General features: G+C 52.3%; 1 protein-coding gene across 1 annotated transcript in view; it reads right to left on the bottom strand.

Moving 5' to 3' along the window:
• Positions 1 to 7,945: 7,945 nt before the first annotated feature.
• Positions 7,946 to 12,275, bottom strand: part of Kiaa1614 (KIAA1614 ortholog) — a 32,538-nt gene continuing 28,208 nt past the window's right edge. The window contains 1 exon segment of the mRNA XM_055624530.1: positions 7,946 to 9,162. Coding sequence (XP_055480505.1) covers positions 8,969 to 9,162 — 194 coding nt within the window. The 3' untranslated portion in view covers positions 7,946 to 8,968.

The raw sequence follows: 12,275 nt of genomic DNA, 5'->3' as shown, positions 1-12,275 counted from the left end.
ATGCACAAATAAATAAGTGTCCTTTTTTTTTTTTTTTTTTTTTTTTTCAAAAAAAAACAGGATGACATTGGTCTGTTGTATATAAATGGGAAGCCACTGTCACCCATTTCTTACTAAAGCTCACGGGGCAGCTTTCTTTCTGGTTCTGAATCCAGAAAGTTGTGAGTTTGGAGTGACGTGAGCAGCAGGGTTGTGACCCAGGACAGGAGTGAAGCTCTGAAAGAGCCGCCTCTGCCCTCGCCGTGGGTCAGTGAGCCAAGGGGCCAAGTGCTGTCCCCAAGGAAGATGAGCAGCCCCTGGAGGACCCAGCCTCTGGAAGGCCATATGCTTTTAAGACAAGTCAGGGTACTTGGAGCTGGCCTTGGTAACGACTCAGAGTGACGCCGACTTGTGCTCAGCTCCCCACTGAGGTGCATTCTGCCTGCGATGAACACCGAGGCTCTGAGGGCTGCACGGCGCCTGCCCAGGTGGCTGCTGATGGCCTGCGCTGGAGGTCCTCCATGAGGTACAGCCTCTGCCAAGTCAGCTGTCAGGGCGGGGTGAGAAAGGAAGGAGAGCGTGCGTGCGTGTATGCGTGCGTGCATTTGTGTGCTCATGTGCTGGCGTACGTGTGTGCACAAGAACATGCGTGTATGTGTACGTGTGTGTGACCCTGCCATCACCTAACACGTTGGTGCTATTTTTCTTCTGATACGACCTTAATCCAGAAAAGCTTCCTCGAATTGTGCATAGCGCCCGCCCAGGCAGTGCCTGCCCCCCCATCCCCTCCCCACCCCCCCACTGGGGTTTCACACAAACATTTCACGGACCTGGATTGCCGGCTGCAGCCAGAGCTTTATGAAGAAGTGTAGTTCCCAGTTTGTTTTCTTACGGTTATGCATTTCTACTGAAAGGCCACATGGTCCTCAGTGGCTTTTGGGAAGAGGCTGCCCGTCGTCACTGTTTGCTGACCAGAGGTCCTGCCCGCTGCTCCATCTGAGCCTTCCTGGGGTAGGACCAAGGTCAGGCCTTTCCACCAGCTCAGCGGAATGTAGATTCAGCTGGAATCCGTTTGTTAACAGCAAGTGTGACCCTGAAGCTGAGGTCTGACCCCGGACAAGCAGGTGTCCTTATTCCCGGGGAAGGCAGGGTGCCTGCGCCCTGGTTGTCTTGGGGGGGAGGGGGCGCCAGCCGCCCACTGACTTCAGGATTGCTTTTCTGTTTTGGAACCCAGGACCTCGCACATGCGGCACATTGAGTACCACTGAGTCACACCCCAGCTTTGGCAATTACGTTCAGTTCCCTCTGACCTTTTCCTAACTGGCCCTGGCCGGGTTTAGCCCTCAGCATGCTAGCAGATGAGGGCCATCTAGAAGGCCACAGGAACCAAGCTGCAGATGGTGGTAAATGCGAGTTGTATAAATGGAAAAAGCTTCCCTGGCTCATTTGAATCAGAAATTGGTCTAACTCAGAAATAGAATATATATGGCAAAATAGTGGGGAATAAATTCTTATATATTTTTCCAAGGATAAATAGCTTTATAGGTTTTACTTTTAAATAATAGGATGTGCACACTGGTGTGGGGTCAGTACTTTATCTGGGCGGCTTCCAGGTGGCACTTCCCCACAGCTCGGTAAAAGTGAGCCCTGGGATTAGAGTTCTGTCACCTCTGCCCCGGGTAGATTTATATGTTGGCTCTCCCAGGCTAAGAAGCTTGTTAGAGATGCATTTTCGGTGGAATCATTAAGTCCAGAGATAAGGCCAGCATACACCCCCCCCCATCCCCGGTTCCAATTGCTGCTGCATTGTGGACCTCCACCTACAGGGAAACATCCTCAAAGAGTCCTTGTGCTTTGATGGTAATCCTAAACTCTGATGACATCACACACTTGAAAACTTATGTGAAATAAAGTCGGCCATCTATCCAGAAAAGCGACGTTTTCATTCCCTGCAGTCCACTTCTTACTTCTGCTCTTGAAGATGTGTTGCGGCCATGTGTAAGAATTCTGTTCAGTATTAAAGCAAGATGAAGAGACCAGAGCCTTGTCCTGGGTGTTTTTCTCCTTTTAATGGAGGACTGAGCTCAAGCTAGCACCATGCTGTGTTAGCACTCTACCACACGCCCACTCTTGTTCTTGTTTTCAGCCTTTTCACACTTAAATACAGGGTCTTCCCCCTCCCCATAGGACATACAGAGGCTGAGGAGATGGCTCAGTGGACAAGAGCTCTCACTGTGTGTGTACGACAACCTGAGTACAGATTCTGCGGTGCTCACAAAGAAGCTGGGGGTGTGGTTGGTCACGTCTGTAGCTCACGTCCGTAGGGGTAGGTGGAGGTGAGGGGAATGCTGGGGCTTGCTGGCCAACCTAGCCAGAAAACCAGCAAGCTCCAGACTCGGGGAGAGACCCTGTGTAGAGGAGGCAAAGGAGGACAACTGACGATGCTCCCGGCTCTGCATACACAATCACGGGTGTATTCACACACACACCACAGCACACAGCACACATGCACTTAAAAATTACTGACACATGCCGGAAGCTATTTGCAATTGATACCTACTGGGTATCAGGGAAAAATCAGTTTTCTTCAGGGCAGGCCCCAATCTCAGGAGTAGTTTGCCAAACACAAACTGGATTACATATATATATATATATATTTTTTTTTTCTTTTGCTCAGTTTTTTTTTCTTCCCCTTTTTGGTTTGTTTAGATTTTTCTTTTTTGAGTGTCAGAAAGAATATGATCAAAATACATGAAAAATGAAAACCATTTTAAACTACTGACATAGACAGCTGCCTGGGGCAGAGAAAGCTACCAGCTACTAGATCAGAATTCTGAGTTGTGAGAGCTGAAGACGCAGCTCTGTTGGTAGGGTGCTTACCTAGCAATCCCAAGACTCAACCCCTAGTACCACAGAAGACCAGATGTGCCTGCCTGGAGTGTGGCAACATAGGAAGGTGGAACAGGAGGACCAGAGTTTCAGTGCCCCTGCCTCAGCTTCCTAAGTAGCTGGGACTGCAAAAGCCACCAAGAAACGCACCAGCGTGGGGCTGAAGAGAAGGCTCGGCAGGGAGCGCCTGCTCTCACAGAGTTCTAGGTTCTCTTCCCAGCAACCACTTGGGGCTCACAACTGCCTCTAACTCCAGTTTCAGGGGAGCTGACCTCCCTTACTGACCTCTTGGGCTCCAGGCATGCACAGGTGTTACCGAATATATACATGCAAGCAGTCACATATACACACAAATCTTAAAAAAGAAATAGCGAAGGCCGATAATTCCCAGCTCTTCCAGAGGCTGAGGCAGGAGGATTTAAGGGTCAAGACCAGCCCAAGCAACTCCAATGAGACCTTATCTCCAAAAAAATAAAGAAGCAAGTATGAAGTGGTCCGGGGTAAACGCCTTTGCCATCAAGCCTGATGACCCGTCCAGTCCTGGGAGCCCACATGGTAGGAGAGCAACATTTTCAAGTTGCCCAGACTAAGTAAATGTATATATATATATATATATATATATATATATATATGTATATATATATATATATACATATATATATATATATAAAAAAAAAAAAAAGGCTAAGGACCTAACAGTTCAGAGATAGAGTGCCTGCCTCATGTGAGACCAAGTTCAGTCTCTAGTACTGGAAAAAAAAAAAATCAGAGACACAGCTGGAACCAAGTTTGATTAGACCACAGGTTTTTGTTGTAGGGAAAAGATGGCAAACAGGTGTTTCACTAAAGCTGTCTCCAACCTGGCATGTTTTTCAGAGCCATCCACCGGGGCCGGGTCAGGCAGTAAACTCCAGGGACCCTCCCATCTCAGCTTCCCAGGCCCATCACAAGCATCCATCACTATAGCTGACTTTCTAAAAAACTGGATGCTGAGGATCAAACTCTGGTCCTTATACTTTAAATGACAAACACTACTGATTGAGCCACCTCCATCCAGCTCCTGAAACAGCAAACTCTTCAGCACCTGAAGAGTGAAGTGTGATGTCAGGTGCCTTCATCTTGACCATGTCTCAGACTTTTTTTTTTTTTTAAGATTTATTTATTTATTATGTATACAATGTTCTGTCTGCATGTACACCTCACCAGAGGAGGGCCCCAGATCTCATTACAGATGGTTGTGGGCCACCGTGTGGTTGCTGGGAGTTGAATTCAGGCCCTTTGGAAGAGCAGCCATCCCTCCAGCCCCTCAGAACCTTTAATAGTGTTCTGTCAAGTCAGGAAATCTGCTCTAGGCCTGGGCATGGTTGCGTAGGCCTGTAATCCCAGCCACTCAGGAGGCTGACGATGCGGTGAGGTCTAGGTCAGGCTGGACCACCCAAAATAATAATTCTGGTCCAGGAACTCAAGTCAGCCTCATTGGTGTTTGGATTTTGCTTATAGGAAGAGTCAATCAGACTGCATATGGTAACCCAAGAAAACCTGGAGACCCTGACGTGCCCACACGATGGCAGCAATTGTAGCATGGGTGCACCTACCATATCCATATCTCTTCCTCCCAACTTTGCTCTGGAGCTGGATGAAGCTGGTGAACTTGGGAATCATGGGGCTGAGGCTGGCCCTCTGCAGAAGCTTTTGTGGTTCCCAGGTGGGTTAAGCCCACTGCCTTGGGGTCTCTTGCAGCCCATGGCATGCTAATTTGCCTTATCTCACAGCTATAGCTGGCTCCATTGAGGAGGTGTGGGCATCCCAAAGGGCAGAGCAGCTCTCTCCTTAGTGACTGGCACCTGGCCAGAGCCCCAAGGGCAGCCCCATACTGTGATAAGAGGCTCGAGTCCAGACTGTAGAAGGACAAGACAAAGGCAGGCCTGGCAGGTGGCTGGGCATCCACAAAACAGCTCCGGATACCCTCCAGGACTGGCAGGGCAGCTGTTAAGCTCTGGCTCCGTGGGCAGAGTATCTGAGCCAGTCCCAGCCAGACCCAGCACAGTGACCTGGCCAAACCCGCAGCCTTTGAGAGCTGGGCAGAGTTTGCCAAGGAAGGCTGTTGCCATTTCTGAGCAGGTGTTCTGGCTGCATAGGAAAGAGCCCTCACAGAGCAGGGTGGGGAGGGATTCAGGGATGGTAGGGGCTTTTGAATAGCTCCAGAATGAGCCTGAGGGTAGAAGAAATGGCTTGGGCAGGTGCACCAGGGCAGACCAGTGGTTGCCAGGTAAGTCTGAAGGATAATTTCACAGAAGAAAAGTCACAGTCTGAAGTCCCTGATTGTGTGATTGTGTGAGAGTTAAAGGGAGGGAGGAGCACTGCCAGCCCGCAGGATCATGGTTTGCTCCCCAGGACAGACACTTCTCTAATCCTTGTACAGGTTGCCAGGCAGTGGGCAGGTGGGAGAGCAGACCAGCAAAGGCCACAGATAAACAGAATAAGAGGATAAGTGAGAATTTGTGGAGCTGGAACCCAGTGGAAGGGCAACCAGCAGCCAAAGCTGTTGTGGGGATACCCACAGTGGTTAGCCCCTTCCCTGAGCCACGGTGAAGGGCCTGAGAGTCCAGTTATGTCCGTCTATCTGCTCCTAGGTCTCTGGCTTCTTGGTGACTTGGACCTAGAACTTATAATATCCTTTAAAGACCCCGCCTGGGGTCCCTCAGTTCCACCAACTGGACCCAGGGTGGTAGAGAACTTGCCATTGCCCGTGGGGATGTACTCTCTGCTTCCCAGCCCCCGCACACAGCTCATCCCGCTTTCAGTATTTATTGGGTCAGAAACACTGCCAGGGAAAAGCAGCTCTCGTGCAGGTGGCGCGGTGGAAGGTTGGACCTCATTTTCCCAAAGGACCTCAAAGCCAAAAGTGAAGTTCAGCCCCCTATCCTGTAAAGGTCAACAGACCTTTACAGGCACCACTGCCTGCTGCTCCACCCCCTAAGACCTGGGACACTGCATGCGCCCAGTGCTCACGCCCGCATGCACACGGGGTCCAGTGTATGGCACAGCATTTGCCTTGGGTCAACTTGAGCCTGCAACCACCCCTCCCCCTCCCCCAAGGCTGGCCCTGTCCCTTGTACAGTTAGCTCTTCAAGGGGCTCTGCTCACCTGTCCCTCCCCACAGCAGATTGAGATCTTCATCCAGGGCACTGCACCCAAGGCAATGTGTCCCAGCGTCCTCTTCCTGGAAGTGGAAGTGTAGCTTGATTGGTGCCTTCAGATAGTACCTTCTGAAATGCCCTACAAGCTCCACCCAGCCCTGCCCTGCAACCCCTCAGGAGAGTGGCATGTCTGAGGCCAAAGTTGGTACCTCCCGTTCTGCAGTCCCTAACATCAGTTCTATGGGCTTAAGGGGCACAGGGTATTGGGGGAAATGCACATCTTTGCACAAGGTATGTTCTTTTGTTTTGTTTATGGCTGAGTATCCTTGCTCTCACTCAAAAGTTCCCACTCACTTCACAAAGCCCTGCTTTGGTACGCCCTTCCCCTCTCCTCACCAGTCCTCCAGCCTGCACCGGAATCCGGCTTATGGCAATTAACTACATTCTAGAAGGTTCTGATGCAGCAGTACTTGGAGAAGGGCTGAGCCAGGCCTGCTATGTCAGCATCTCTCTAGATAAAGAAAATGATAGAGACCAGACCAGATGCTGGAGAGAGCCAAGTGCCCTCCCCCACCACAGACACAGGCCAGGGGCCTCAGCATCGCTTTACTCCATTGGGGACAGAGCAGAGGCCACAGTGGGTGCCTCCGATCAGAGACCAGAGGTCCTCTTACCCTGCATATTCTCTCTCCTGCCCTCGTTCTATCCTTTTCCAGCACCGAGGGAGGAAAAACAGAGGAAGGAGGAAGGTTAGAGAGTGACAAGTACATCCCACACCAAGCAGACAGGGCTGGAGAGTCTCATAGCAGTGCTGGCACTTGAACTGGGTTCCCACTTCAAAAGGACAGGAAGCAGGATGTTCCCCATAGGACCCTCAAAAAGACTAAGAAAGATACACCAGGACTTCAGGAACTCCCACTACTTCAGCCGTTTTCTGGCCTCTCCCAGCCCCAGTCCTTCACTGTGCATCTCCAGAAGACAAATGTCCTTGCTATATGGAAAACAGAGGTGGCCTTTGCTACTGACACTTTTTTCCCCCCCAGGGTGAAATTTCTCCAGCTGTAGTTCCAGGCTAAGAAATAGCCTATAGGACAATGGTTTCAGCCTTCCTGATGCTGCTACCCCTTTAATACAGTTCCTCATATTGTGGTGACCCCAAACATAAAATTGTTTCCTTGCCACTTCACTGTAATTTTGCTACTGTTGTGAATCATAAGTGTTTTTGGAGACAGAGGTTTGCCAAAGGGGTTGTAACCCACAGGTTGGGGACTACTGCTCTGGGCTGCTGGGGTTTCCCCTTGGCTGTAGTTTCCTGCTAGGGAGTGCTTGTTTCTGTAGGGGATTTGTCTCTGGGGCACTCCAGTGCCCTCTTCATGTCCTGGAGTTTTATGCGCTTCTGACACTGGCTGCTCTGCCTACTTGCTAGAACCCCCTCTTTGTGCTCTTTCTCCAGCCTGGGGTAGTCCTAGCCACCCAGTCCTACACTCTTGGGGCTCTGAAACACTCCCCCCCCACTTCTCTTCCTCTCCCCAGCCTCTGGGTTCTAACCTCTCCTCCCCCTGGCTTCCTCTGTCACCTCTCCACAGGCAATGTTTCCCCAGTGTCTTTCATGTCCAGTGAAGGCTGCCTGTGACATGTCACAACCTAGATGAAGGCTGTTTCGGTTTTTTTAGCAGCAGTGAGCTGCCCACTCCGCCCCTCCATGCACCTACCCAAGGCTCTTAGCTCTTTCTCTCTTCTCAGCCTTGCCAGCCCTCCTCTCCTGACTCCAGGGTGGCAGAGTCTTCTGCATCTACACTGGTTGTGGCCCTATCCCTGCAGGCCTCCCACTTCCCCTCCGAATGCCCCATGGCCATACCCGTCTGCCCTTGCCCTACCCCAGGCCTCTCAGAGCTGGGAGAGGTCAAGACAAGACAGAATCCAGCAACTCCAGCGGAAGCAGCTTTGGCTCTGTGTTTTAATAATTTAAGGCTGACACCTGTCCGGGCATCTCCAGAGCCCTGGACCCTTGGGCAGGACCTCGGCTCAGCAGGCTGTGTCTAGGTGGGAAGGCCACCCCAGCTAACAGCCTCCCTGCCTGCTGCCCACCCACAGCCGCCACCAGGGAGGTCTGCATAGAAACCCTGCAGCTGGGAGACAGCTAGACACCAGCTGCAGCCCTGTCTCTAAGCTGGACAAGAGAACAAAGACCAAGGCCCGCCCAGGCCAGGCTGCGACAACCGAGGTCTAGGCAGAGGCGGAGGCAAGGGGCTGGCTGGCCTGGCCTCCCACATCTTTCGTACCATGGCCACACTTGCTGCAAATGGCAATAGTTTCATTCTTCAACTCGGCTGGGGGCAGACATTTTTAGAAAGTAATTCTTAACATTCTGGCTCCCAGAAACTCTCAGAAGTTTGCATACCCAGAAGGGGCACAGAGCTCCTGACAGGCCATACTTCCCAGTGCTTGGTTAGGAATGTGTGCTCCTGGCTGTCAGGCTGTGCCGAGACTTCTAGATCAGGAGCCAAGTGTCACATGGAATCCAGGCAAGCCACAGCTCAAACAGACGGGGCACAAGGCCAATGTGGCCACATTCTCTCTGGTATGCTGGGGGCTGGGGAGCCTTCCCAGTGAGTGTGGCCAAGAGGTGAAGCCAGCGCTCAGGGACCAACCCAGGGACATAGTCAGTTGCTCTCCCCTCCTTCCAGCAAAGGGACATGGTCACGTCTGTGACGGAAGAAAGTGGTATTCTCTTTCTCCAGCTCTGCATCCATTAGCGAGCCTAACTGAATGCACACACAGGCTCTTTGCCTCTTCCTGCAGGTGGCCGGTCAGAACGGCTTCTGCCACAGCTCGGACAACTAGATGCCACCCTGGGCTGTGAAACACATTATCTGAGTGGCAATTTCCAGCCCCTCCCGCTGTGTGTTGGGGGTCAGGGCTACTGAGGGAGCGTCGGTGAGAGCAGCAGTACTTCTGGGTCACTGGGGGACAGGCCTCTTTTTCAAGACACGAATTGACAAGCTCTCCACATGAGCCAGGAGCTCCTTGATGTGAGCCAAGCCCAGCCCAGCAACCTTGGCCCCATTCACCTCCAGGATCTCATCCCCTACCCCAAGTAGCCCCGAGTACAGCTTGGCAGTATCCAGGTCAGCCATGGCCTGCACATAGAGCCCTGCAAAGAAAGAGAAGCAGGGAATAAGAAGTCATGCAGGACACAGTGGCACACCCTTCTCACAACTGGCTTCATAGGAACATGCCATGTGCCCCTCACCCCCGCCTCCCCGTGCATAACCTCGTTTCTCTGTCACTTCTTTCAAAACAGCAAAACCCATGCAAATGATGTTTGAAGACACTATTCATCCCCAGTGTTGTAAGAATGAACTAATCCTACCCTTTTCTGATATCAGCTTCTAGGATAAAGAGGGAGTCGTTTTTAAAAATGAAGATAAATACCTCCTGCATGGCCTGCACTACGTTTCTTAGGATTCACAAATAGATGTAGTTGATAGCTCAAGTGACCCAGGCACAGCCCAAAAGCCAAAGCGGGGGACAGTGTCACTAGAGTAATAGAAGTAGCTGAAACCAAATCTGGTTCACAATACTGTCCAGGGTTGGCTCTGGCCTCAGCCTCACTCACACACTTCCTCCTTGGGATTTGGTGGCATGTGGGCCAAAGTCCAGCAAACATGGCTTACTTGCCTCTTTTTCTTGTACTCTTCCCTCTACTGATTCAAGAGGCTCAGCGTAGCCAGCATGATCCTCCCTTGGGTTGTAAATATAACAGCGAAGCCTATCAGGGACTTGTGGCTGGCTTTCAGGAGAGCCGTGTGGTGGTGGGCAGGAGGTTATGGGGGCTCAGACTGATGAGGCAGGCCTCCGGCCACCGCTGCCACAGTGCAGGAGTGTCCAGCCGAAAGCTAAGCATCTCTCAGGCTCTGTCAGCTACCCCCAGCTGACAGCATTTGTAGGTAGCTTTCTCTGGGGAAAGCTAGAGCCATGCTCTGCTGTATGAGGATAGCCAGCCTGCTAGAGGAAGCGGGGGATGGCCTTGCAGGTGACTTCCTGCTGACAGCACAATGACACTTGGGACAGCTGAACAGTCCCGACCCCTTCACCAGCTGGCTGAGAAACGTACAGCAACTCCCCACACGATGCCTTCTCCAAGGCCTTTCCCTGGTTGGATGCTTAGCATGGGCTGGGCAGGATGTCTGTTCTGGTGCCTTCATCTCTGGCTTGAAACATCATGGACTGTGGGGAGCAGTACCTCGGCCTATGGACCTGGAGGATCCCCCTTCATTGTAGCCTCTGGGTCCCAGGGAAGCGAGGCTCTGAATGTGGAGTCTACAACTCCTTCACCAAGGCACCTAAAGGTCTATGGCCATTTGGCCAACCTGAACTGCGTACACACTTCCTCTCCTGTCTGAAGTGTGGAAATCCCTTTCGGTGCTTCTTGGCTAATGTGATCCTGTCCAGTGAGGCTTGGTCTGTACTGACTGAGTATTTACCATCCTTTGGCAGAGGGCTTGCCTACTGGGCTCCTGCCCTATCTTTGATCTCCTTTCTCTGATGCTTGAACAGCTTACCTGCTGGGTCTACTGCATTCTGGTGGCATGGAGAGAGGGAGCCACCCCTTACTTCCCCATGTGAATCCACAGAAGTGTTCGGCGTGCAGCAGGAGAGGCAGGTGGAGAGGAGTGACAAAACCCAAAAGAATGTAGCCAAGCCAGACCAGACACTGACGTCACTCCAGCCTTTCTGGGGAGACTTGGGTAGGCCTCTCAGCTGAGATCGTGACTGTGAGGCAACTCTGGCATTTATAGTCTGCTGGAGACAGCCTTTGTTAAGGATGCTAGATGCCTGTGGTAGCCAGGGAGAAGCAGAAGGCAGGGCCCACTGCCTTCGTGGGTGTGGTGTCAGATGGGATACATGCTGGCACCCTGACAGACGCTTAGTAAGCAGGCCCCGATCACGGCCCCTCGGAAGCCCAGGGCTACTGGCCCTAAGCAGCTAGAGGGACTGTGGTGGGAGCACCAGCAGCCAGCACACTGCCTGGTGTGAGATCCCAGTGTGACATCTGGTGGCCAAATACAGCAGCAAGAGTGGGACACTACCTGGCTGGGACCATCCAAGTGAGGGATGCGGAGAAGGCCTGGATGACACTCAGCCTGGGTTCCCAAATGTCAGCCCCTGTGTGCACTGACATCCGACCCTCCCTCCATCCAGACTTGGGGAGGCCCACCCCGTTCCCCATCATACATGTTTTCTCCTCTCCCCGTCCTCCCTCCTCCATTTCCTCTTCCCCTTCCCTCTCCCATACCCACCAGGAAGATCAGGTCACAGTAACTGCAGATCTGCCAAACTATAGCCCCTGCTCAGCATCTCCACAGGCACCCAAGAGCCGCCTGCTATTTGTCTCCTGGACTATGGAAATCAACTTAGTGCCCTTCCCTGTCCTGTTGTGTGTTCTCATCACAGCCAGGTGCCCCCCCCCCGTTCTAAAATCTCTTCCAGAGATGGTTCCTGCCCTACTCTGAGAAAACCTGACCTGTCCTACTGAGAAAACCCCAGGTCCCTTAGGGCCGGACAGCCTGCAGCCTCCCTGAGCTCAGCTCCCAGCCTGACCTTGTTTGCTGAATCTCATCTCCCGCCCCCACAGGCTGCTTCCTTCTTCTGTCCCATCCCCACTCGACTGTCAAGCCCGTCTACACAGCACCTGCCATTCCTGCTTTATTTATATTTGGCTCCTGGTGCTTTTCACTATGTCACGTTCATAATACAAAATATATGAAGAAAACCTGTAGAGCTGGCCTAGCACCCTCGCTGGAGGGCGTGTGCCCCGTCAGGTCAGAGGTCTGTGTGCCCCATGCCCAGTACCCACCATACCCATTAGTAGGCACCTGACATGACGGGTGCAAGCAGCACGCTGCACAGCAAACACGGCAGCGGGAGGCTTTCAGCTAAACAGCCTTGACCCAGGGGACGCAAGAGAAGGACTGCCCTCCTCTGTGGGGCCCAGCAGCACGGGTTCCTGGGCTTGCCTTTCTGAGTCATGCCTCCTTCCTCTGCCCACTCTCCCTCAGCATACCTCCCAACCTCCCCCACTTAGCATAGCCTGGGGATAGCTTTCAAGGTCTCTGGTACTCAGATGCATATTATGGAGGCCTGGGCAAGTCAGGTTGCCCTGAAGGACTCATGGACATAGAGGGACCGACACCCGGTCAGAGTCAGTGACAGTGGTATTGAATTAGGCTACAGCCAGGAGCAAGGAGCCATCTGAACAAAGCC

This window comes from Psammomys obesus, unplaced genomic scaffold (assembly GCF_907164565.1).
Source record: "Psammomys obesus unplaced genomic scaffold, mPsaObe1.curated_primary_1811, whole genome shotgun sequence".
Taxonomy (NCBI): domain Eukaryota; kingdom Metazoa; phylum Chordata; class Mammalia; order Rodentia; family Muridae; genus Psammomys; species Psammomys obesus.
This window is presented reverse-complemented; position numbering and strand designations above follow the sequence as displayed.